Below are 27,156 nucleotides of genomic sequence, written 5' to 3'. Positions count from 1 at the left end.
GAGGTCAGAACAACCGTCTGAATCTCTGAATCGCCGGCTTGTGCTGTGCGTGGAGGGAGGGTGGCCGGGGCCTCGGCGAGCAGACGAGCCCCTTTGCTCTGCTGCGGCTTTGAGGCCCAGGCCGCCTCCTCGACGAGCGGGAAACCCAATCCCTTGGCCGCTTGCCTCTTCCTGCCGCACAGAAGAGGAGCTTGGGGAGGCCGCCGGGAGGGAGGCTGGGGGACTCCCACGGAGCCCCGGGGTGTAGGGGGCACGGTGGGAGGGAGGCAGGGGGGTCCCCGTGGAGGGACTGGGAGGGCAGGCCCGCGGGCGCGATCACATGCCCTTGCTCCGGCCTCCGGACTCCACGTGAGCTCTGGTCCCCATTTCCATGCTCAGAAGACATTTGCCTGGAAGCTGGGCTTTGGAATCTCGGTTCTGCGAGGACCCCATTTGGTTCGTGAGAGGGGGTTTGGCGGAAAGAAGCCGGAGAATAGGGGAGATCGGGAGGAAGAGGTGAACCACCTGCCTTCGCGGTTCATACTTGTCAATGCGGCCCTTCGCGTGTCCGTTACAACGCACGGAGGCTTCTCCGTGCTGTTCGCGCTCACCCCTGTCCGGAATACCTTCCTGACGGGTCCAAGAGCCCACATCTCCGTCAGCTTTGGGGGTTATCTGCAGGGCGCTTTTCCTGACCCTGCCCCCCACCCGGAGCCTCAGCCATCCCGGCTCGAAACAGCCTTCTGGGTTTAGGGGCTCTTATCTGGGCTGTGCCTCCCGATTGCTCTGCATTAATTTCTCCCAGCTACGCAAATGTCTAAGTTCCCGCCGCAGAATGAATCGTAAGCACCAGCTACAGGCGGGAGGGATTCACTGTGTCAATTTGCCCTTCCCCCACCGGCTTGGGACAGGGTCTGAAAAAATGACGACGGGGGCGCCTGGGTGGCGCAGTCGGTTAAGCGTCCGACTTCAGCCAGGTCACGATCTCGCGGTCCGGGAGTTCGAGCCCCGCGTCAGGCTCTGGGCTGATGGCTCAGAGCCTGGAGCCAGTTTCTGATTCTGTGTCTCCCTCTCTCTCTCCCCCTCCCCCGTTCATGCTCTGTCTCTCTCTGTCCCAAAAATAAATAAACGTTGAAAAAAAAAAAAAAAATTAAAAAAAAAAAATAAATAAAAAAAAAAAAAATGACGACGGCTGCCCGAGGAGCCGCCACAGGGACGTACCGTAATTGTTTTGTTCCCCGATCTTGAAAACATATTTTAGTAAATATTGGGAATGTAAAAAGAAATTTATAAAATGTATATGCACTCTAAAAAAAAAAGAGAAACATGCCCTAAATATCTGCATATCAATCAATCATCAAGTTTAAGAAACAAATCTGGCGGGGCACGTGGGTGGCTCAGTCGATTCAGTGTCCGACTCGGGCTCAGGTCCTGATCTCATGGTTTGCGGGTTCGAGCCCTCCGTCGGGCTCTGTGCTGACAGCTGGGAGCCTGGAGCCTGTTTCAGATTCTGTGTCTTCTTCTCTCTCTGCCCCTCCCCTGCTCTCACTCTGTCTCTGTCTCTCTCAAAAATAAATAAATGTTTATTTATCTTCCTCTAAGGAGGAAAGTTCTAGGGGTGCCTGGGTGACTCAGTCGGTTCAGCGTCCGACTTGGGCTCAGATCATGATCTCACGGTGCGTGAGTTCAAGCCCCGCGTCGGGCTCTGTGCCGACAGCTCGGAGCCTGGAGCCTGCTCCGGATTCTGTTTCTCCTCTCTCTGCCCATACCCCGCTTGTTCTCTGTCTTTGAATGAATGAATGAATGAATGAATGAATGAATCTTGGGCGCCTGGGTGGCTCAGTCGGTTAAGCGTCCGACTTCGGATCAGGTCATGATCTCGTGGTTTGTGAGTTCGAGCCTGCTTCGGATTCTGTGTCTCCCTCTCTCTCTGCCCCTCCCCTGCTCACATTCCGTCTCTCGGTCTCAAAAGTAAATAGACATTAAAAAAATTTTTTTAAAGTGCCTGTTAAGTGTAACTCGGATATCTTCATTATCATGTTCAGAGTCTCTTGGTCCGACTTAAATCGCGTGTTTCAGCAGGCAATACCTACTTCCACGTAGCATGGGGCTCCGGGCTATTTTTCTGGGCTTCTGTTGTAACGACACTTCAGTTTCCAGGGTCATTGCAGTGCTATTCCGGTCCCGCTCGATTTTTCTGGCCCTGCTGGTACATATTCCTTCCAGTTCTGCCTCCCGGGGTGGAAAGAGCTTCTCTGGCCTGCCTGGGATCACGGGTGACCATCTGCCACTCAGGGTGGGATGGGCAGAAGCGGCTGGGCCTCCAACTTTTTGGCCAGTAGGTGGAGGGCAGGAAAATGAAGCGCTCAGCTGATGCTCAAATGATGCAGGTGCACGGACTTCCTGCTCGTGCCCTAGTTCTGGAGTGGGGGCTGGGTCAGCCTGGGGCTGCAGAGCAGACCACCTGCTGGTGCCCTGGTGGTGGGGAAGGGGCTGGGGCTTCTGCTGGGTCGTGCTGATCTCCCCCCTTTCCCCGCCTTCTGGCCAGGCAAGAGAGAACGTTGTTTTCTGTTCCCTCCTTGTGTCTGCCTGTCTGCAGTTCTGGGTTAGAGGGCTCTCCCGGGTATATGGTCGGTAAAAAGAAAGCCGGGGAACTCACCATATTGCTATTCTGCAAGTCCTGAGTCTCCTACCCACCTAGCCGTCTCTTTTCTGGCTTTCAGAATCCTTTTGTTGCTATCTTGAATGATTTCTGGGGTATTTAGCTGTGTTTAGCAGGGAGGAAGAAAGTGAGTCAACGCCATCTCGTCAAGGAACTTTGGAGGCCTCAGCTCTACCTGTGTTGGACAATAATACACATGCAATTGCACAGTGATTGCTCTGTTGGTAGGCTTGCTTCTGCTACTCAAATTATGCCCCAGAAATACATTCATGTCATTTCTTTGGTTTTTTAATGTTTATGTATTTTTGAGAGAGAGAGACACACAGAGAGAGAGAGAGAGAGAGAGAGAGAGAGAGAGAGACTGTAAGTGAGGGAAGGGCAGAGAGAGAGGGAGACACAGAATCCAAGCAAGCTCCAGGCTCCGAGCGGTCAGCACAGCACCCAACGCGGGGCTCGAACCCACGAACCGCGAGATCATGACCTGAGCCGAAGTCGGACGCTTAACCGACTGAGCCACCCAGGTGCCCTTCTTTTTCTTTAAAGTTTATTTATTTTGAGAGAGAAAGAGAGAGAGGGACAGAGAATCCCAAGCAGGCTCCACACTGTCAGCACGGAGCCCGACGCAGGGCTCGAACCCACGAACCGCGAGATCACGACCTGAGCCGAAGTTGGACGCTTAACCGACTGGGCCACCCAGGCGCCTCTCATTTCATTTTGTTGTAACTCAATGATTTTTTTCCCGCTGCTTTACGGTATTTTATTGTGTGACTACACTATCCATTTTACTATTGATAGACATTTGGGTCACTTGCCTCTACTCCTCTTTAACTTAGAGACTGTACTACTGTGGATATTTTTGTACTTGTCTCCGTGTGCGTCTGCAGGTTTCAATAGGTATAAAGCTAGATGTGAAATCAGTGAGTCTCAGGTATGACATCATCATTATCTTCATTTGTACTAGATACTGTTGAATTATTTTCTAAGGTGCTTGAGGGGCTCCTGGGTGGCTCAGTCAGTTAAGCGCCTGACCTCGGCTCAGGTCATGATCTCATGGTTCCTGGGTTCAAGTCCCGCGTGGGGCTCTGTGCTGACAGCTCGGAGTCTGGAGCCTGCTTCGGATTCTGTGTGTGTGTCTCTCTCTGCCCCTCCCTGACTTGTGCTCTCTCTCTCTCTCAAAAATAAATAAGCATTAAGAAAAAAATTTAAAAATGCTACGCCAACCTACCCTTCCTTCAGCAGGTGTAAATTTCTCGGTTGGTCTGTATCCTCACCAGTTCCTGGTATCATCAAGCTTTTAAACTTTTTTTCCAGTCTGGCGCCTATTAAATTGTTTTTCACAATAATTTATTTTTGTATTTTCCTAATTGCTAGTAAGTTGCGCGTATTTCCATATTTATGGGATGTTTGAATTTCCTCTTATGTGATACGCCCAGCCGAACTTTTTCTGTTTTTCTTCTGGGTTGTTGGTCTCTTTCTTTTTCCAGCTCTTAACTTGTTTTACTCTTTTAATTAACGAGTAGGAGTTCTTTATTGTAGTGGGAGTTTACCAATCAAGTCCTTTACAGTTTGTGCTGTTTTGCATCTGGTTTGAAACTTTTATCCTTTGCTAAACATGCTCTGTTATCATGGCTATCCTCTTCCATTGTCTTCTGAACATCTTATAGCTTTGACTTTTGTATGTATGTATTTAATCCACCTGGAATTGATATTTGTGAATGTACTGGTCCATTACATCGTTTCCACACGGTTGGCCTATCGTCCCAACACCTCAATTAGTGTTTGTCCCCCCCCCCCCGCCCCGCCCCATGTACGGTGTTAGCTCTCTCACAAATTGGGTTTCTTCATATGAACATGAAGCTATCCCAGCCTGTCTGTTCTGTTCTGTTGTCAGTTTGTTATCCTAATGTCAAACTCTACTATCTTAATCATTACATTTAAAAATAATTATTATTCTCTCGTATGGAAGTTTCTCTGTGCTTAGTTAAGTATGTGTCTATTTAATGCCATTTGATTCTTGATAAAAATTTAAGGATCCGTTTGTGATGTTCTAAAAAACATTTGCAATTTGGGTTAGTACTGCCTTAAATTTATAAATGACTCTGGGGAGAACAGACATCCATATGATTTTTTTTGTGTCTCCCATTTTTGTGTATATGATTTCTCTCTCCATTATTCTGGACTTATTTAATGCCCTTCAGTAAGTTTTGTAATTTTCTTCAGAAGGAGCTTACATATCTTTCATGAGCTTTGTGAAGGTAACCTTTTAAAATAATTCCATCTTCTAACTGCTATTTTGGGGTATTGGTAATGCAATTTTTAAATAGTTTCTAAAATTAAATTCTTTATTTCAAGATTATCGTAGATTCACATGAAGTTGTAAGAAAATAATACAAAGAGATGCGTATACCTTAGTTTTTCCCAATGGTAACATCTTGGCTAACTCTAGTATGATATCACAATCAGGTTATTGGCATTGATGCAATCAACGTACGGAATACAGTAACGCCTTGGTTTGTGAGCATAACTCGTTCCTGAAACATGCTCGTAATCCAAAGCACTTGGATGTCAAAGTGAATTTCAAAGAACCATTGGCTCAGTTGTGATCGTGTGACATTCGGCGTCCCGTGCTCCTCGTATTGCAAGACGTCGCTCGTTTGTCAAGTTCAAATTTATTTGAAATGTTTGCAGCACACTCGCAGAACAAGTTACTCTCAATCCAAGGTGTTGCTGTATTTCCATTACGGCAAAGACTCCTGTTGCCCCTTTAGGCCGCACTCACTTCCCTCCCACCCCCACTCCACCTTCCCCCATGGCCACCATTTCTAAACTTTCACCATTTCAAGAGGGTTGTATAAATGGCATCAGACAGTGTGTAACCTTTGGGGACTGGCTTTGTTCACGCAGCAGAATTCTCTGGAGGTTGACTCAGCCTGTTGTGTGTATCAGTAATTCCTTTTCATTGCTGAGTAGGGTTGCTTTGTATGGATGGCCCACTCGCAATGAAAGGACCTCCGTGTTGTTTTCACTTTTTGGCCATTGTGAGTAGAGCTGATACAAACACTCCTGTGCAGCTGAAACATAGGATTTCATTTCACCGGGATAAACGCCCAGGAGTCCAGTTCTGGGGTTCTACAACGGCTGTATGTCTTATTTCTAAAGAAATTGCCAAACAATTTTCTAGCGTGGCTGTCCGTTTTACGTTCACATAAAGTATGAGTGATCCAGTTTGTCTGCAAGCTTGACAATATTCGATGCCGCCATTTTTTACTTGGGCCATTCTGATGGGTATGTGATAATATCTCATTGTGGTTTTAAACTGCGTTTCATTAATGACCGATGACATTGAACATCTTTTCGTGTGTTTATTTGCCTCTTCAGAGAAACGTCTGTTCTTGTGTTTGGCTCATTTTCTGATTAGATTGTTATTTTTCCTATGGAGTTTGAAGAATTCTTTATATATTCTAGGTACTCGTCTTTTATTGCATACGTGGCTTACAAATCTTTTCTCCAGGACGGTATGTAGTTTGTCTTTACATCCTCTTACGGGGATCTTTCAGAGAACAAAAGTTTTTCATTTGGGTGAAGTCCAATTTATCAATTCTTTTTATGGATTATGTTCTTGGTGTTAAGTTTAAGCACCCTTTCCCTGGCTCTAGATCCTGAACAGTTTCTTCTATTTTTTCTAAAAGTTTTATAACTTAACCTTTTATGCGTCGGTCCTGTTTGAGTTCATTTTTGTAAGAGCTAAGAGATGCGCGCCACGCCTCCTCGTCCCTCACCTCCCTCCCCACCCCCATCGATGTTCACTTGCTGCGGCATCATTTGCTGAAGAGACTCTCTTGCTCCCGTTGAGTTGCGTTTGCACCTTTGTTATAAATTAGGTGGGCATGTTTGTGTAGGTCTATTTCTGGGTTCTCTAGTCCATACGTATATCCGTCCTCCAATACCGCACATTTTTGGTTACTGTAGCTACGTAACAGTTCTCAAAATCAGGTTGGCTGATTTCTCCTACTTTATTGTTCTTTTTCCAAAGGTGTTTTAGCTACTCTAGTCTCTTACCATTTCCGTATAGATTTTCGGATAATTTCGTCTATACAAAAAGTCTTACTGGGATTTTTAGTAGGAATCACATGAACTTTATATATAGATTTGGGGAGAACTAATCTTTACCGAGTTTCCCCATCTATGAATATGGTGTATCTATCTACTGAGATCTTTGGCTTCTCTCCTTAGTGTTTCGTAGTTTGCTCTGTACAAGTCCTGACTATGTTTCCCTGGATTTATGCCCAAGGATTTTTCTTTTTTTGAGCGATTGTAAATGGTATTACAATACTAAATTTAGATTTTAGTATCTGTGTGTTCATTGCCAGTAGAAAGAAATCTAATTGATTTTTGTTATGTTTATTGCAAATAAACATACTGCACATCTGTTTACTGCAAATCACTGAACTCACTTATTCATTTTATGAATTATTTTCAAAGATGCCTTGGGATGTTCCATGTAGACAATCGTGTCATCTGTAAATAAAGACAGGTTTCGTTCTTCCTTTCTCAACTGAACTCCTTCTATTTCCTTGTGTAGCCTTATTGCAGTGGCCAGAATTTTCAGCACCAAGTCCAATGAGTGTTGAGATGAGGCTTTCTTGCTTTGTGTCCGACCTCAGAGGCAAAGCATTCGGTTCTCCTCATCAAGAGAGCTGTTAGCTATGGGGTTTTTGCCAACATCCTTTATGAAGTTGAGAATGTTCTTGTTTTAGGCCTAGTGCACTGAGAGTTTACATTATGACTCAGTGTTTAATTTTGTCAGATGCTTTTCTGCACCGATTGATAGGATCATGTAATTTTTCTCTGTTAGCCTGTGAATACGGTAGATTACCGTAACTGAGTTTTGAATGAACTCTCCCTGCATCCCTGGAATAATCCCACATGGTCATCATGTATGATTGTTTTTACGAATTGGTGAATTTTATTTGGTGGTATTTTGATAAAGATTTTTTTTTCTCAGAATTTTTTCATTTTATTTCATTGTTCATACTTACTCTATAAAGTTGTTTATTATAGTCTCTTACCTTTTAAATCTGTAATCATGTCCCCTCTTAACCTTTCCTGTTATGTGTGTTCTGTCTCTCTCTCTCTTTTTTTTCTTGATTAATTTCGCTGGAGTTTCACCAATGTTTTCCCAGAACCAACTTTTAATTTTGTCAGTCCCCCTATTACATGTGTCATAAATCTTGTTCTTACCTCTATCGTTGTCTCTTTTCTACTTCCTTTGATGATTAGCTCATTAATTAATTTCAGCCTTTATCTTTCTAAATAGAAGCATTTAAGATAGCTTCTCTAAAGTATTGCCTTATCTTTAGCCGCGTTTCACAAGATCTGACATCTAAATTCGCATTATCGTTCAGCTCGAAACGCTTTAAAATTTCCGGTATCGTTTTCTTCTTTGACCCACGAGTTATGTAGGAGGCGTGATTCTTGATTTTTCAAACACATGGGTATTTTCCAGTTACTCTTTTAAAAAGCTTTCCTGACTTATTTTTGAAATAATTGTAGATGGGCTCAGAGTTACAAGGACAGCCCCGGGAGCACAGCCTCACTTTCCCCGTGGCTGCACCCTGCGTGGCCACCGTAGGACATCGACCCCAGACGTCTGACCTTGTTACAAGTGTTCAGTTCGGTGCTATGCTGTCCCACCGTGTGGCTCTGTGGAACCACCACCCCAATCGAGATACGGAGCTGCCCCACCTTCCCTCCAGCCCCCTGCTGCTGTCCCTTTACAGCCACCCCTAACCTCGGGCAACACAAGTTTGTCTCCTCTCTCTCCGGTTATCCTTTTATCGGGCTTTACGGCTAATGGTGCTGTTGTCAGAACCTGTGGTCCTGTTCCAGGCCACTGTGGTTGTTGCGAGTGGTTTGATGGCCCTGTTTACGCTTGATTCTTCTTGGTAAATAGTTCATGTCTGTTTTTTTTTTTTTAATTTTTTTTTTAATTTTTTTTTTCAACGTTTTTATTTATTTTTGGGACAGAGAGAGAGACAGAGCATGAACGGGGGAGGGGCAGAGAGAGAGGGAGACACAGAATCGGAAACAGGCTCCAGGCTCTGAGCCATCAGCCCAGAGCCCGACGCGGGGCTCGAACTCACGGACCGCGAGATCGTGACCTGGCTGAAGTCGGACGCTCAACCGACTGCGCCACCCAGGCGCCCCAGTTCATGTCTGTTTGAGGAAACACTGTATCCTTCTCCTGCTAATTGCATTCTTTAAAAAGTCTATACACTGGGGCGCCTGCCCAGGCTACATGTCCCTTGTTATGTCAGTACAGAGGGCGCTGATTGAAGGTGCCAACAAGCTTGGAATTGTATCCTTTTCATGATTTAAAGCAGGTCTCATTCTATAGTGACTTGGGTTCTATTAATTATTTTTGCTCAAATCTGCTTTTTCCATAAACTGGCGCCAGATTCATTTTGATTAGCCTTCGTCTGATGCATCTGTAAAATAAATCCCTGATAAGCTGGACTTCTTTAAAAGGAAAACGAGGCTGCTCTGGGAAAGACAACGGTCAAGACAATGAGAAGACGAGCCACCGAGTAGGAGGCTGGGTGTGACTACAGCTGTAGGGGGGTGTGGGGGGAGGTGGGGCAGCTCCGTATCTGTTGTCTTTGCAGAAAGCACATCTGATAAAGGACTGTGACCCAAAGTATACAAAGGACTCTTAAAACCCAACGCTGAGACGACAACCCTAATTAAAAAAAGTGGGCAAAGACCTTCGCAGATACCCACCCCCCCCCCCCCCCCCCAAAGACCTACACGTGCAAGTAAGCACATGAAAAGATGCTCCTACGTCGTCAGGGACATGCAAAGGGAAACAAGCCTGAGGGACCGCCACACACGTATTGGAATGGCCAAAACAGGGAACACGGACACCACCACCTGCTGGCGAGGATGGGGAACAGCACCGGCTCTCATGCTCTGCGGTGGGGATGCAAAATGGCGCCACCACGTTGGAAGACAAGTTTGGTGGTTTCTCAGAGAACCAACCATACTCTTAACCGTCCGATCAACGCTTGGGCTCCTGGCGTTTACAAAGGAGCTGAACGCTCGTGCCCACACGGAAACCTGCGCACGGATGGGCACAGCAGCTTTGTTCATAATCGCCCCAACTTGGAAGTCCCCGAGAGGTCACTCAGGAGGGGAATGGAAACACAAACTGTGGTCCATTCGGACAACCGATGTTATCCGGCCCTGAAGACGTACCAGCCACCGAGCCATGAACACACACGGAGGAACTTTATTTTATTTTTTTTTTTTTTTTTTTAATTTTTTTTTTCAACGTTTATTTATTTTTGGGACAGAGAGAGACAGAGCATGAACGGGGGAGGGGCAGAGAGAGAGGGAGACACAGAATCGGAAGCAGGCTCCAGGCTCTGAGCCGTCAGCCCAGAGCTTGATGCGGGGCTCGAACTCACGGACCGCGAGATCGTGACCTGGCTGAAGTCGGACGCTCAACCGACTGCGCCACCCAGGCGCCCCACGGAGGAACTTTAAATGTATAATATGAAGCGAAAGAAGCCAGTCTGAAAAGGTTACCTCTATGCGATTCCGCCCACATGGCTTTCTGGAGAAGACAAACTATGGAGACAGTAAACGATCAGTGTTTGCCCGGGGTGGGGCGGGTGGAGGGAGAAATGAGCAGATCAACAGAAGCAGTGACGTACATCCTCTGCATCAGGTTGCAGTGATGGGGGCATGTTATTGCGCATTTGTCCAAACCCACAGAATGTACACCATCAAGAAGGAACCGGAGGTGAACTGTGGGCTCTGCGCGATGATGACGCGTCAGCGCGGGTTCATCCCTGGTAACAAGCATGCCCTCTGGCGGCAGGTGCATACGATGGGGGCGGCTGTGCACGTGTGGGGGCAGAGAGCGTGTGGGAAATCTCTGTACTTCCCTCTCGAGTTCGGTGTAAACCTAAAACTTCTCCAAAAAATTAAGGTTTTATTTAAAAGTGAATTAAAAAAAATGTTTTTAAAGGACATCTATCCTGACAATCCTTGTCTCTTTTTTAAAAAAGAATTTAATGTTTATTTATTTTTGAGAGAGAGATAGAGAGCATGAGCAGGGGAGGGGCAGAGAGGGGAGACACAGAATCCGAAACTCCAGGCTCTGAGCCGTCAGCACAGAGCCCGACACGGGGGTCGAACCCGTGGCACGTGAGATCATGACCTGAGTCAAAGCCGGATGCTCAACCGACTGAGCCACCCGGGCGCCCCAGACAATCCTTCTCTTTTAGCTGGATCATAGGGCCTCTTAAATGACGCACACATATGCGTGTAAAATTATGTCATTTTAAGTATTTTTTCTACTTCTCCTGTTTTTTTCCCCTCCTGCTTTCTTGCCTTTTTTTGTTGGTTATATTTTCTCGTTCTTCTTCTCCTCTATTGTTTCTGTTTATAACTCTGTTTCTGTAATTTTATGACTATCCCAGAAAATGTGGCACGCACATTCAGGTTTTCGAAGTGCTAAGTTTATCCGTCTTTACCTTCCGAACGGTACAAAAAGCCACTGAATATTTTCATCCCAACAGTACTCTCTCGGCTTACATCCTATTATTTTCAGGTAACTTAGCTCTGCTTTCGTTTGCGAAACCACAAGGTATGGTTATTATTCCATGCAGCCATTTTTGTTTGGATTTATCCAAATAATCCAGTTTTTTTTTTTTTATTGACATTCTTTGTATCACAGGCCTTCAACGTGGAGTTTCTTCTCTCCCCTCTCCCCTCCTCCTTCACCTCCTCCTCCCTATGACCCCTTTCCCCTTCCCCCTCCCCCTCTTTCTCCTCCTCCCCCTCCTCCCTCCCCTTCCCCTCCCCCTTCCCCCTCCCCTCCCTCTCCCCCTCCCCCTTCTCTGGAATTGCACTGGTGATGATACACTGGTGGCAAAGTCCCTCAGGTTTTCTCTTCGGAAGAACTTCATTTCACTCACTCTTAAAGATTTGTTACCTGGTCTCTGAGTCTACGCCGATGGTCGCTTTCTCTTGCCACGTGGGACTAATTATTTCACAATTGCCCCCCAGACGGGAGCTTCCGGCTTAATCATTGCTCATTTAAAGACCATCTGTCTTCTCGCTGGCTGATTTAAAGAGCCGCTCTATGTTTCCACGTTCGGTGGTTCAGCTAGGAGCTAAGTATGCTTTTTCTTTTACTGATCTTATTTGGGATTTGTCGGGTTTCACGACCCTGTGGACGGATGATTTCTTCGGGGCGGAGGAAGCTCGTCCAGGCTCACGTGCATGGAGGGACTGTCCTCCTGGAACGCGGATTAGATGCTAGGCTCCCCACTCCTCCTCCATGGTCTGAACCCTCCTCGATGCTCCTGGTCCCTTTTGGTGGCCGTCGGGACATCTGTTTCAGGTCTGTATTTTCAGTCCTCTTGCCCCTCTCCGGTGCCATCACATCCACTGTCCAACCCACCGATTTACTTTCAAATCTCAATAATGTTATTATTTCTTTAAATTTCTTGGTACTTTTTCAAGTCTGCTGAGAACATTTTCATGGTCTCTCTCTCCTTAAGTTGTTCTATCGTCTCTTCTATTTCTTTGAAAATATAAACGTATTTACTTTGCTTTCTGTGTCTGTTTTTTCCCACACTGTGAAGTCTTTCTAGGTTTGATTTTGTGTGTCTTATTCCTTCTGACTCTCTCTCAGGGTGCCTATTCCAGTATGTGTTTAAAAAAATTTTTTTTTAATGTTTTTATTTAGTTTTGAGAGAGACAGAGCATAAGTGGGGGAGGAACAGAGAGAGAGAGAGAGAGAGAGGGAGACACAGAATCCAAAGCAGGCTCCAGGCTCGGAGCTGTCAGCACAGAGCCTGACGTGGGGCTTGAACCCACAAACTGTGAGATCATGACCTGAGCGGAAGTCGGATGCTTACCTGACTGAGCCACCCAGGCACCCCTATTCTAGTATGTGTTTTATGTATGTATGTATTATTTAGTTAGTTAGTTATGCATTCATTCATCCATTTGCCTACATATATATACCTATATATATATATATATAGGTATATATATGTAATTTTATTTTATTTTATTTTTATTTTTATTCTTTTTTACCTTTTTCTCTGAGAGCTTATACATCTTGTTCGTGTCTCGGTGGGAATCTTTGTGACTTAAGTTAAAGCTCATTCTTCCAGAGAAGTTTCGATTTTGTTCCTGCCAGGTGGCTGGGGCACCACCAGCCTGGAACCATTTGAAACTAAATTCTGGTCTAGAGGTTTCTTTCGAGACACACATGTGGTATGAATTCGGGCTGCCAGCTCTTGCGAGGGCCGTCTGGTAATTGTTAGTCACCAGCAAATGAGGAAGGCTTCCCCCTCTTCCGTTCACGGCCATTTCCAGACCGGCAGTCTTCGTGCAGTTCCTGAGGGGGGGCACGGACTTATTTGCAGTTTATGTTTTAACTGAGGATGTGAATATGTGGGGGCGGCGGGGGGAAGCTCCCTCTGCGTCCTATTAAGCTTCACATCTTGAGAAGAAGCCGGGACTTCCCTTCTGCTCCCGATATCCCATAAAGCTCTAGAAGGTGAAGTTCAAGTTCAGCCGGTTCATAAAATGATCGCAGGGCCTCAGCCGGCTTCTGGGCTGCTTACCTGCCAGGAAACTTGTGGGGCAGCCTCCGTTCACTGCGTGGCCCCTGGGTGTTTTTACTCCTTTGCTATTTTCACCGGTATTTGCTGTTTCCCGTCCCCTCCAACCCTTTGACTTGTTTTTAGCAGAAGGATCAAAGTGACTCAGTTGCTGCCGAAACACCCTCGGTGCCACCTCACCATCGCCTTCTCCCACCGACATTGAGGTGGACATATCTCTACGCACGTTTGTGCATTTTTTCCAGTTATTTCCCGTAGCGTATTTCCAGTCTCTGAAGAGGAGGATGTGAACGGAGGACTATCTGGGAAACAGATTGGCACTACGCGGTGACTGTTTGGAACATTGGGGTGCTTGTTGGTCACCGGTGCAGGTGCTTTGCTTACATTAGTTCATTTAATTCTTTGGACCATCCCACTAGACCTGATACGACAACACTCTACGGAAGGGCATTTCTATTAAGTGAGAGGAAATATAAACCCTGTCTGGGGAGAAGAATATTCAAATTTTTTTTGGGGGGGGGGAGTTTTTAAATTTAGGAGAGCTCTTACACAGCTAGCAGGGAGGCATCACTCGTTAACTAGACAACATAGTGTTATCATGTGAAACAGGCATGTGATGAAGGGCTGTCCTACCAGGCGTTAAAACAATGGCCGACAACCACCTCAGTGCCTTCCTGCTTTGAAGACTTCCTTGGGTCTGCTTCGAAGAGAGAGTTCTGGATTTGTTCTGGAGGCAGCTGTTTTGCGTGGAGACGTCACTACGGAGGCGTGACGCCTAAACTTACTCTTGAAAAGGGACCAGGAGCAAGGATAAGCAGCAGCAAGATGGGACAGGACGCAGCGGGTCCACGGCAGGGAGCGTGGCTCACCGGGGGCAAGGACGAGGCGCCGGGGAGCTCACATTTGACCTTGACCCTGTCAGAGGCAGACCCACCAGACATTCAGTCAGCCTCATGAATAGCGTTTGCATGTTTACGACATCACGCCGGCAGGAGGAGCCGTGGAGGACAGGGATATTACGAATGAATAAATGAACAGTCCTTTGAAAATGGTTTTATTAAGATATAACTCACACACCATACAATTCGCCCAATTAAAACGTACTTTTGGGGCGCCTGGGTGGCTCAGTCGGTTAAGCATCTAGGTTTAGGCTCAGGTCATGATCTCGAGGTTTCGTGAGTTCAAGCCCCATGTCGGGCTCTATGCTGACAGCGTGGAGCCTGTTTGGGGTTCTCTGTCTCTCCCTCTCTCCCTGCACAGAGGGAGCACAGAGGTGACACCTGCTGAAAAGGGAAAACGGGGAAGAAAAAAGAAGGAAAAGAAAAGAGAAAAGAGAGAAAGAAGAAGGAAAAATAGTGCCCGCCGGCAGATGGGGTGGGAAGAGGGCGCTCACCAGTTCTGTCCCCTGATTGGACCCCCACAGACCCCTGGCCCTCAGGCCAACGCTTTAAAATAAAAAAGAGTGTCTTTCTCGGAAAGTCTGGGCCTTGGGGTGATGGGCGTGCGCCAGCCTGATAGCAGCTGTCCTCAGCTCACCACAACCCCAGGGGTCCAGGGGGCATGAACCCCAGGGCTCTTCAAAGCCAGGTGTTTTGAAGGCTTATCTCTCAGGAGCCTTAAAAGTTGGGGTGTCTGATGTGGCGGGTATAAGCTCTTCACTCCTCAGTGGGGAGCTCAAAGTTTTGGGCCCCCTCCTGATTGTGGGTCGCCCCCTCATGAGTGGGTTTATGGGACTGTGTCTCAGACTTTCCTACCCCCCCCCCCCCAACTCTCTCATTTGTCTGATGTAAAGCGGTCTCTCCGCCAGTTTTTAGGTTTTTGTTTTTGGTCCACATGTGGCAGTAGAGTTCACGTGTCTGTTGGGGGAAGTGAGTTCAGGATCCTTCTAGTTGCCAGCTTGAATCAGCGCCTCCTCACTGTGGTTTTGATTTGCATTTTCTTGATGGGTAATGATGTTGACTATCTTTTCAGATGCTTCTTGTGTAACTTCTTTGGGAAGATATCTATTCAGATCCTTTTTCCACTTAAACAATTGAAATTATTTGTCTTTCTATTATTGAGTTGTAGGAGTTCTTTATATATGCTTGATACAAGTCCCTTATCATACATATGAGTGGCAAATATTTCCTCCAATTCTGTGGGTTGTCTTTTCACTTCTTTGACGGCGTCTTTTGAAGCACAAATTTTGTAATTCCAAGGAAGCCCATTTTCTACATTTTTTTTTTGTCACTTTTACGTTTGGTTCATGTCTAAGAAGTGTTTTCCTAACCCAGGGTCATAAGGATCTGTGTTTTCTTCTAAGAGGTTTTTTAGTTGCAGCTCATACATAGGTCTATGGTCCATTTGGAGTTAATTTTTGTGTGTGTTGTAAGAAAGGGGTCCAGCTTCATTCTTTTTCATGTAGATATCCAGTTGTCCCAGAGCTATTTGTTAAAAATATTATTTAAAAATTTTTTTTAGTTTTTTTTGAGATAGAGATAGATAAGAGAGAGAGAGAGAGAGAGAGAGAGAGAGAGAGAAAGCATTGGAGGGGTGGAGGGGGGGAGAGAGAGAGAGGGAGAGAGAGAATCCTAAGTAGACTGTGCCATCGGTGAAGAGCCCACCATGGGGCTCAATCCCACAAACCCAGTAGATCATGACCTGAGCTGAGAGGGAGTCAGATGCTTAACTGACCGAGCCACTCAGATGCCCCCATTTGTTAAAAATATTCTTCAAAAATACCCTTTCTAGTCCCTAGGGCTTTGTATATTCCAATGTAGGGGGTGTATTCTGAACTGGGGCATAGCCAACAAGAATGGGCATGTTGGGGTGTTTGGAAAGGTAGAAATACAGGTGACTGAGGTCACAGGGACAGGAGGGCTTGAGAAGGACCCCTAGGTTTTTGGTTCCTACCCTTCCTCTCCATGTCAGGAGGTGTGTGACCTCAGCATCCCACACGACCATCCCAGAACTGTTGTGCCAGGCCTAGTTGCTCACCCTTGTGACTTACAGATCAAAGCCTGTTGCTGAATTGTCATCAGCCCAACCACCGGAAGCAAGCCTCAGATCTGGAGGACAGTAGGGTTATATTTTGCGGTTGCCTTGGACTGGAACCTCTATGGTGTTTCAGTTCAAAGAAAAAAATGGAAAGGCTCATATTTATGTGGGAGGCAGTCAGCAAACTCCAGAAGCATGAACTTTCTGCCAGCAATCAGGGATCTACAGACAAGATCAGTGACCCTAAGAGAGCAACGGACCCTTCTAGCCCCTGGGGAGGAGTCTCGTCTCCAGAATAATCTCGCTTTATAGGACACAGTGCCCCAGAACTCTGCAAAGTCATCCTGGGTTTACTTTCTGGGGGTCGTGGGGTATTTCCATATTTGAGGGTTGGCTGCTTAACTCTTGAAGTTACACGGCTGATCTTCATTGTTGGGAAAAATACCTCAAAGACGGGTAGCTGCCAGTCTACCTCATTCCGCACTCAGGCGCCAGTGGGACTGGTCAACGTAGAGACTGTAGGCCAGCCAACGATGGGCACGCTACCCACAGAGCTGCTGCTCGATGCTGCCGTCTCTGATAGGAACAAGGGGAAATGTGTCTGAGATGTCTCTGCTAGCCCCTGACCTCAGTGACAAGTCCTCAGCTCCAAGGGGAGGCCCACCTTGGGAGCAGGAACAAAAGGGCTCTGTTCTGTGTGTTGGAAGGGTGCCGTACTGAGCAAATGTTCATGGGGATCCCACAGAGACTCCTTTGATGAGAAACCACTCCACCCAGGACATCCTTGCCCAAGAGTGACCAGGCGCCCCTGGGAGCCAAGGAAAGATATTTTGTTCTTGTGAGCGACCTTCTAACATGTGATCATTTCTGAGAGGACAGTAGCCCTTTAGATCTTTAAACATAGCCATCAGTTGTGTTCAAAAGCGTGGAGCTGAAAGCGATTATGGAGGCTGTTGAGTTGACCTCCTTGGCTTACAAAGGGGGAAACTGAGTCCAAACAATTAGATGACAAGCCCAGGGTAATACGCTCTACCCAGTCTCTCCCACAGTGCATTTCTGTTCAAGAAACCACTAAGCTCACAGTTGTACAGATGAAAAAGAATGAACAAAACCTTGGAATAATCCCAGAGTGTGGATGAGTGCTGGATCCCTGTTGGTATCCAGGAGATAGAAAGTCTGCAGGACTTATGCACGGCCTCTGCTTGGGGGAATTTTAGGGGCCGTGTCGTTTCTGTTTTTGGTTGTTGGTGGTCTGTTTACACGTCTGATAGAAAATTGTCTCTTGGGCGTCACCTTCTGTTCGTGGTAGCACATTTCCATTCTTCCCCGCAGTAGCCGTCCAGTGAGTCAGCTACTCCCACAGCCGCATCAGAGAGAAACACGTCAAGTTCACACAACTTCGGGGAGCTTGGCAGGTGCCTGGTTAGATGCAAGTTGTGAGAACCTCCGGCTAGTTTAGAGCCTGGCTCCGTGGCAGAGGGAAGGGACCGACCGCCTGCCACCTACGTCTGAGACAGCGCTGGTCGGGGGAGGCAGAGTTTCTCCTCTAAGACTCTAGGATTTTGCTGGCTTCCTTACATTTAGGTCTTTCATCCATTTTCAGGTGATTTTTGTGTCTGGTGTAAGAAAACAGTCCAGGCTCCTTTTTCTGCATGCCGCCGTCCCGTTTCCCCAACGCCATTTGTTGAAAACATTCTCTTTTTCCGTTGGATACTCTTTCCTGCTTTGTCAAAGATTAATTGACCGTATAGTTGTGGACCCCGTTCTGGGTTTTGTGTTCTGTTTCATTGGTCTCTATGTCTGTTTTCGTGCCAAGACCACACTGTCTTGATGATTACAGCTTTGTAATACAGCCTGAAGTCCGGGATTGTGAGGTCTCCAGCTTCGGTTTGCTTTTTCAGGATTGCTTTGGCTGTTCAGGGTTTTTTCCTGGTGCTATACGAATTTTAGGTTTGTTTGTTCTAGATCTGTGAAGAATGCTGTTGGTATTTTGATAAGGATGCATTAAATATGTAGATTGCTTTGGGGAAGATAAGCATTCTAACAACGCTTGTTCTTCCAATCTATATAAACATTATTTTTTTTTTAAATTTTTTTTTTTTTCAATGTTTATTTACTTTTGGGACAGAGAGAGACAGAGCATGAACGGGGGAAGGGCAGAGAGAGAGGGAGACACAGAATCGGAAACAGGCTCCAGGCTCTGAGCCATCAGCCCAGAGCCCGACGCGGGGCTCGAACTCACGGACCGCGAGATCGTGACCTGGCTGAAGTCGGACGCTTAACCGACTGCGCCACCCAGGCGCCCCTAAACATTATTTTTAAAGACGATTGGGATTCGTGTTTGTACATACCTCACTGACTTACTTATCTCCATCTTATTAGAAATTTGGGGGGGAACCCACATTACAAAGGTACTTTGCAAATGCGGCTTCACTTTGGACAAGGAGACATATCGGCTGTTTTACTAGGCTTCTCTACATTCAGCGAAGCCAAGAGAGCTACTGAAGTCACATTTTGTTATTTACTCCCATAGTCTCACTGGGGAGCATGGAGAAGGGGGGATAATGTAGGAAGGGAGTCTTGCTATTAAAATTAGGATGAAGCCTCAGGGACTCTTGTAATTAAGAAATATTCTTTAGAACATTCTATCGCATGAAGCAATTGATTCAAAGAACAGATCATTATGCTAAGTCCTAGAAATATAGAGTCTCAAAACTTCGAATGCACGAGCCACCTTCCATAGAAGCGGTGCTCTGCCTCCTTCGGAAAACTCTCAGGGGAGCCTCATTACAGAAGGCAGTTTTGTTTGGGTTCGTATAGCACCACCTGCTGCTGAAAAAGAAAGCTACGGAGAGGAGGTCTGGCATTAAACACCGATGGGTACGAGAAACAACGGGGAACGGGTAGGTGGCCCCTTACAGGATCCAACTTGGGTGAGAACCGAATTCAATTTTAAATATCAAAAAGGCCGGAGTGGACTTCTGGCTCCAAAGGGCTGCAGAGTACATTTTATTAATTTCCCCACCTCTTGGAAATTTGTACCCCAATTCAAAGAATATACATACAAACAGGGAGAGATGCATGTCAGAACAGGAAGCCACGGAAAGGGGCCCACCGTGTTCTGGAACCCATGAGAACTTTCTGGATGACGTAACGCAGGTGGCATTGGATTGGGGGAAGGGCTCAGTAGCCTGCCACTGACCACGTGGGAGGAAAACACCTGGAAAGTGAGTGAGGCAGATCCCCAGAGCCCGCCAGCTCACGGTGCCAGGGGCTGGAGGGGAGGCTGGGTCGCTGGGTCCAAAGCGAGAGGCAACAGTAGGTGTTCCTTCCACCCTGGGAAATGCTCCAGGTGCTGGAAGTCCACGCACACACCGGACACGCGACATTAGCCAGGCGCTGACAGGGCTGGCTTCGAGGAACGGCGGGGACATCAGGCAGGAGAGGTGGCAGGTGCCCCTAACAGATGTCCACCCTGGAACACTAAATCCCAGGGAGCATTTGAACCAACTGTGGTTTCCAGATCTAATAACAAACACCCGAAGATCCTACACTCAGCCGATCGTTTAAGCGTGATGACCACAACCTAACATTCTCAGACACGCAAATATTCCGAGAGCTTTCCATCTGTGTAACTTTCTTGAGAAGAAGCACACCCGCACAGACACACACACACGCACGCACTCAAGAATTATGGTACCGAGTAATGAAACCAGCATAATTCAAGAATTAAGTCAAGATCATTGTGGGTAATAACGTTATATAAAAACACTTAGGAAGGGAGGTAAAATCATTAATAGCATTATCCTCGTTGTCAACCTCTATCTCTCTGTCCCTAAAATCCCAGGCTCTTATGTTTTCGGTTTCATTATTCACCCTGACGGAGAAATGAGTCCAAGGATGTACTGTTTTACGTATTGCTTATAAACTCAGCACAAAGGGAGGGTCTCCAAATTATTAGCATAAGAAAGGAGCACGGAAACTGTGACCAATATGGCAAGAGCCATAACCGAATTTAACTTGAGAATGTTGATTTTAAAAGCCCTCAGTTAAATCTTCGGAGATGGAAATCAGCAATATGGGAAAATCATAATACTCTCAAGAATGCATGGATGGTTCCATATTTAAAAACCTATTCCTGTAACATTCATTGGACGGGATTCGACAGGATCTGACCTGAGCCCTTCTCTGAAACCACCTTCTAGGCTCCCCTTTTGGGTCTCTCTTGAGTTCTCTCCTCCACCACCTTTGCCCTTCTCTGTAATGATCTGTCACTCTCGTTTGTTTATTTCCCATTGTTTTTCCTTCACGAGGACAGCACTGCCCTGGGATCCCTGTCCTGTCTGGCTCGTTCACACCTGTTTCCCCAACACTTGACAAAGAAAGGACGCGTAATGGCTGACATGGTGTTTAGACATCGGTTGCCTTTGTCCAGTACCTATGCGGTATATCTGTCATTCAATTTTTATTAAGTGATGGGTGAAGCTATGGATGAACGGGTGGCAATGATTCTATACGTCTGCCATCGTAGACCCTATAATGTACCGGGAGAGACAGACAATCCCACAAGCCCGTCCATATGGTCAGTGTCAAAACCTCGGTGTTCTGTGCACCTTTTTCTGTTCTGGCGAACTCGCTGAATAAACGGTGGGAACTGTTTTGCAGGAAACTTCCACAACTTCTTCTCGAGAAAAGTCTGGGAAAGTAGAACCGCAAAGTAGTAACTGCCAGCTTCCCAAAGCCTGTCACCAAAGGACACGCAGCAACTCGACCAGTAAGTGCGTCATCGAACTGTCCTCAGGAGCGGAGCCTCGCTGTCGCTGAGGACCAGGAATATGAGTGACGCGGGGAGATCTGGAGAAGGGCGGGTCTCTGCCAGTCCGGTTGGGGTGAACCCGGCTGCGGTCGGCTTGCCTCTCTGTGACCACCTGTCACTGCGCGTGCACATCCTGGCCAGCCAGAGGTGGTGGTGGGGCGGGGGTGGGGGGAGCTCTCTACGGTTTCGACACTTCTGCCTCTAGTTGGACTCCAGCGCCGTGTTGGGGAGACCCATTATAGGGGATAAAACACAAAGGGTTTCCTCCCACTCTGTCTTCTGATGGGCTCCTCGATTTCAGGAAGGCTACTTGCTCTCCTGGGGCCTCCATCACCTCATCTGTCACAAGACGGGAGTTGAGGCTGGTGGCCGCCATGATTCTTGGTTGCTATAAATGGAATAGCCGTAATCCAAAGTGAGGATGTTTGAAGAACGCGGAAGGGCATGAAGAAACGAAAGCCACACCAAACGCCGCCATTAGAGATAATCGATGTTAACATTTTTGTTTATTTCCCTTTTGTGCCCGCGTATGCCTATAGACTACGCACACGCGTGCTCACGCACAGCATGACGTGGCTTCGAGTCCCTGGAAATTCTTTCCTACACACCATGTTCAGTGGGTGCCTCGTATTTCATTGTACGGATGTACCCGATCTAGGTAACTAACTCCCTACCGTTAGACAGCTAAGTTATTCTCAGTTTTCCACTAAGATTATCAGCATTGCTGAGTCTGTACTTCAAATTTTGTTTGCGTCTGTGATGATTTTCTGAGGGAAATCACATCTATATATTTTTTTCCTTCCTAATCATGTTAAAGTTTCTTCCACGTCCAGAGAACTATTGAAATCACTAGTAAATATTGGGCTGTATTTCCTTCTCATTTTTAAATGATATGCCTTTTTAAAAAAAAAAATGCCTACTATACCCATCAGTAATGTTTGTTGTTTGACGTGAAGCAAGAATCTAGATAAAAGCTTTTTTCTCTTTTTTCTTTCTTTTGGGAGAGAGGGCATGTGCCAGAGGGGGAGGGACAGAGAGAGGGAGGGAGAGAGAAAACCCCAAGCAGGTGCCACGCTGTGAGCACAGGCAGAGCCCGACATGGGGCTAGATCCCACAGACCCTGGGATCATGACCTGAGCTGAAATCAAGAGTCAGACGCTTAACCCGCTGAGCCACCGAGGGGCCCCGAGACAAACGCTATTTTAAGTGGCTGCTTGGTTCCAGCACCGCTTATGGGTGACCAGTCTCTGCCTGCCTTTCATTTCACTGTTCGTTTGTTTTATGTCCTGCAAAGAATACGCGGTAAGATCTCGAAAACAAACGGGGGCAACGTTTTTAGAGAGAGATGCCCCGCCATCGGGGCTGGTTTCACGGATAACGTTTGCGTTCACTTACCTGCTTTCTACGCTTTGTTATTTGGTCACTCGTCACTTCCTTGTTCCCTGCCTCTTGCTCGGGGTGTGTGTTCGAGTTTTGCAGTGATTTGGGAGATGTGTTCAAGTTCCAGCTGCACTTCTGGTTTCCTTAACACAAGATCAATTAGCTAATCATTTGGGTGTCATTAATTAATGAATATTTGAGACGGCATTTTCCAAGTCGCCCTCCCCCGACCTCCCCCGGAAAAGTGGAATTACTTACCCTTCGTCTGCCTCCCGCTGATTTTTCCATTCCATATTTCAACTTAACCCTTAATTACAAACTCATGTTATTATACAAGCACCACAATATGTAGTTTCCCTTTTGAAAGTTATTTTGGCTTTTGCATTGGCTCTCGTAACCGCATTGTCAACGAACTCAATCGATGGCTGTGTGTCTGACTGCGTTCAGCACCCCCCACCTCCCCATCGACTTGAGATGCTGACCTTCATCGATGTCCTTGTGGCTGGAGCACGCCCACTAGTCATTTTCAGACCAGCCCGTGCTTCGGGGCACCCGCTCTGTCCCGACCTGGGGGCCTGCGTGCGTGCATGCTGATCTGAACTCACAGGGGGATCGAGAAGGGCCTTGGGGCCGCCCTGCCGGTGGGGCTGGGGTGGGGCTGGAGAGGCCAAGGCTTTGGGGTGGACCCGAGGGTGTTCTCCGCTGACCTTTGTGCTTTGAGAGCACAGACGGCTTCTTCCTTTCCTCCTCCCGGGTTTAGGTGTTAATCCCTACTGCACAGGGGAGATCGACTTTCACACGATAAAGAGCTCTGCGGCCTGCACGGACAGGCAGCCTTACCCCCTGTGTGGCAGCCGGAAGTCCCTCTCTCAGCAGCTGGACTGCCCAGCGGGAAAGTCTGCGGTAAGAACCAAGGGAGGGGCCCGGGCTTGGCTGCGGAGGCCAGCCGGTGGGGTCCTGTCCCTGTCCCGGCACTACCGAGGAGAGGGGCTGGCTGGTGGGAGCGGGCAGCTCCGGGGGCTCAGGGTCAGACCTCCAGGACGCCAACACCCGCACTCTCAGCCCCGCGGTGTCAGGACCTGCCTTGCACCCTGTGCCTCTAATTCATAAGACAGGCTTAGAAACCAAGGTAGCGTCGGCCCCGTTTCACGCCGACGAAACTTGGCGGCTGGCCAAGGCGAGGGGCTGCCTGAGTTCACACGTCTCAGAAGCTAAGGGACCAGGCGGAATTCGAGCCAAGCCCCGTGGGCCCCACACCGCGCGTCCTTCCCACGTCGGGCGCGGGGTGCGGGCCGGGAGCCCAGCGGTGTCCGTCCCCTCCTGCTGTGTCCCCGAGCCCCGGGCCCTGCACGGCAGGGACTCAGGCTGCCCCCAGGACCACCCGGCGCCTCTGTCCCCAGCACCGTGTGGGCTCAGGTGATTTTACAGAAGAGGCAACAGGCACAGAGTGGTTGAGTTGCTTCCTCAAGGTCACCAGCCAGGAAAGGAACCCAGGCGGCAGGGCCCCAGAGTCTGATGGATGGTATACCCTGTATACCCTCCCTACCGTGGGGGGCGGGGGAGACTTCCCGAGGCACGCGGGGTGCACGTCTCCTTGGCACACTCAGCTTCTCTTATGCAAGTCGCTTGTCTGCCTCCCCGGGGATTTATGCCCCGCATTTGAAAATCTTCAGGTTCCTTGCCCACCACCCCATGCCGGGCCCAAGGGGGGTGCTCGGTACGCGTGTCTTGAATTGGACACAGTCTGGGGAGGGCATTCTTGGAGACCCTGGTTCTAGGACGCGTCGTTCTCGGCCGCTGTGGTCTGTCGTGTAGTCTGCACCTGCTGTGTGGACAAGGCTTCTATAGCTTCCAGCTCAGGGAGAAGGCTGAAAGCCCCGGACCACTGAAGGCAGTCCCCCGTCCCCCCAGACTCCCACCGTGCCCCGTTGACCAAGTTCGGGGCTGGTGCCGTGGGCCCCCCGGAGAGAGGGTTGGGGTCCCCCCTGCCCCCTGAGGTGGGTGCTGCTGTTCCCCCGGCTCACGCCTCCCCACCCCCTTCCTTCCCACAGGGCAGCTCGAGACCCACCCGGTCGCTCAGCACAGCTCAGCTGGCACAGCCCTCGGGGGGCCTCCAGGCTTCCGTCATCTCCAACATCGTGCTGATGAAGGGCCAGGCCAAGGTGAGCGAGGGCCATTGCCAACAGCAGCTGCCGGATGGACACCGGCTCCTGACGAACCGTCCCGTCCAGGGAAGGAGGCAGATAGGGACGGGGGTTCTGGCTGCGGGTGTGAGAGTCGAGATGAACCCGTGGGGGGCTGGGGGGGACCCTGTGTGGGCCACCGCAGGGCAACTGCTCGCCAACTTGGATTTGGGGTGATGTTTTTAGAAGTTAGTTCTAGGGTGGCTCAGTCGGTTGAGCGTCGGACCTCGGCTCAGGTCATGATCCCATTGTTCAGGGGTTCGAGCCCCGCGTCGGGCTCTGTGCTGACAGCTCGGAGCCTGGAGCCTGCTTCGGATTCTGTGTCTCCTTGTCTCTGCCCCTCCCCACTTGTGATCTCTCTCTCTCTCTCTCAAAAATAAGTAAACACCAAAAACTATTTAGAAGTTAGTTTTATGTGATGGTTAAATTCAAATCATTGACGTCGTGTCTTTGTCAGTTCAGGCCTCTGTAATAAAAACCCAGACGAGGTGGCTTAAATAGCACATTCTCGTGGTTACGGAGGCTGGAGAGTCCAAGATGAAGGTGCCCACAGATTTGCTGTGCGTGGAGGACCAGCTTCCTGGTTCGTGGACGGGGTCTTCTCTCTGTGTCTGTACAGGGCACATGGTGGGGGGCCGAGGGAGCGGTCTGGGTCTCCTTTATAAGGGCCCCTCATCCATCCCGAGGGCACCACCAATACGACTTGCTCACCTCCCAATGGCTGCAGTCTTTGAAGTTTGGGGAGGACACGTCCAGGCCACGTGTGTCCCCCAGGTGGATATATTCATGCCGATTTCTGCCCCACAACTGAGAAATCCTGAAGGTAGGGACGAGGCAGAGGTGGGGGGGGGGTGGGGGCATCCCGAATGGCTTTTGCGTTGCTTCCAGAACATTCCGGAATAGACGCGGGCAGTTGCTGCAAAGTTCCCAGACGAGCCCAAGTAAATCAGATGGTTTGTTTTTGATTTTGTTTTTGTTTTTTTTTTTTCAAACCCACCTAATATAACTTTGGCACGTGGCCTGGGGGGAAAGGGCTGTTGCTACTTCCGCTCTGGTCAGAGGAGGGGGTCTCCTGACGCTGGGTCTTTCCTCCCCGGCCCTCACCCCCTCCCGCTCCCGGGAGCACAGCAGACCGGTGGGTAAGACAAAGCACAAGATGCTGACCCGACCGGTCCTGTCCCTACAAAGGAGAAATCCTCTCCGGTGCTGACTTCTCGCCTAACAGCCCGACTTTCTGGCTAGTAAATCACAGCGCTTTCCACCCCGCACCCCTGCCCGGATTTCGGTGGAAGGTATTTAAGACGTGGTTGGCTTTTCAATTGTCGGCCCTGCCCAGAAGAGCGCAAAGAGCACCGAAGACGGTTTAACGTATCTCGGTGTCTGTAAGAGGCACATTCGCTAAATCCACGTTCCGTGTCTCTGGGCGGACTGAGCCGGGCCGCGGGGGCCAGGGGACCGAGCGAGGCGGGCCACTCGGTGCGGGAGGCCCGCGTGCAGGGCAGGGCGGTGGGTTCAGAGGCCGGGCGGGCCTCCCACCGTCCACCCGCACGACCCAGCCACGGAAGGAAGGCCGCGTGTCCCGGGTGGCAACCTGGAGTGGGGTCGGGGGTGGGGGGAGTTCAGGAGGAGGACGAGGCAGAGCCAGAAGGATCCCTAAGTGCTTGAGGAAGAGTCAAAATCGAATCAGGCAAGAAGGCAGCTAACACAAGGCCAGGCGCTGGCCGAGGGCTTTGCAAGCAGTGTCTCCTCTGATGCTCACGAAAGCCCTGTTAGCATCTCCGTTTTCTGGCTGAGGACACTGAGGGCTTGGGAAGCCCCAGGACTTCCCCGGGGGCGCCTGGTTCTTTGGCCGTGGAACTCGGACAGTGACCCAACACTTCTTGACCCCCAGGCCTCCTCCTCCTCCTCCTCCCCCTCCTTTTTTTTTTTTTTTAGATTTTTAAAGTGTTTGTTTACTTGTGAGAAAGAGAGAGACAGAACGTGAGCGGGGGCGGGGCAGAGAGAGAGGGAGACACAGAATGGGAAGCAAGCCCCAGGCTCCGAGCCGTCGGCACAGAGCCCGACGCGGGGCTCGAACCCACGCGCCGCAAGATCGTGACCTGAGCCGGAGTCGGATGCTCAACTGACGGAGCCCCCCAGGTGCCCCTCACTGGATTTTCTAACACAATCCTGTGAGTGAGGTTATGAGCATTATCTTACAAGGGGCTAAGCGAGGGCTCGGAGACGGGAGGTGATGTGCCCCGAGATGCCAGCCAGACGGGCAGACCCCGGGCTTGGCCCCGTCTGGGATTCTCCGGCCACGGCACAAGTTCTGTGTCGGGACACCAGACTCTGTGTGAGAGCCCAGGCCCCACACGGTCCGGTCCGGCCTGGAGGCCATGGCTTTCCCCATTCCCCTGTGAGGTCCCGAGGTGTCTGACACCAAGGGCGCCTTTCTTCTCCCCGGGACCTGCGTTGAGGGTTGGGGGTTGGGGGTTGGGGCAGGCTCTTGGCCTGGAACGTCCCTAATGCCAG

General features: G+C 49.0%; 1 protein-coding gene across 3 annotated transcripts in view; it reads left to right on the top strand.

Moving 5' to 3' along the window:
- The window catches only part of IL16 (interleukin 16), a 94,281-nt gene that overhangs the window by 33,206 nt on the left and 33,919 nt on the right, over positions 1–27,156 (top strand). For 2 of the 3 annotated variants that reach the window (XM_047846635.1, XM_047846636.1), the window contains exons 3-5: positions 20,929–21,037; positions 23,220–23,362; positions 24,511–24,621. In XM_047846635.1, the coding sequence (XP_047702591.1) occupies positions 20,929–21,037; positions 23,220–23,362; positions 24,511–24,621 (363 nt within the window). Of the gene's footprint in view, positions 1–20,928; positions 21,038–21,618; positions 21,738–23,219; positions 23,363–24,510; positions 24,622–27,156 lie in introns of those variants that run through there. The other variant, XM_047846637.1, reaches the window with a different exon arrangement.

This window comes from Prionailurus viverrinus, unplaced genomic scaffold, assembly GCF_022837055.1.
Source record: "Prionailurus viverrinus isolate Anna unplaced genomic scaffold, UM_Priviv_1.0 scaffold_40, whole genome shotgun sequence".
NCBI classification, from domain to species: domain Eukaryota; kingdom Metazoa; phylum Chordata; class Mammalia; order Carnivora; family Felidae; genus Prionailurus; species Prionailurus viverrinus.
The sequence above is the reverse complement of the archived record's forward strand: the minus strand, read 5'-3'. Positions and strand labels throughout refer to the sequence as shown.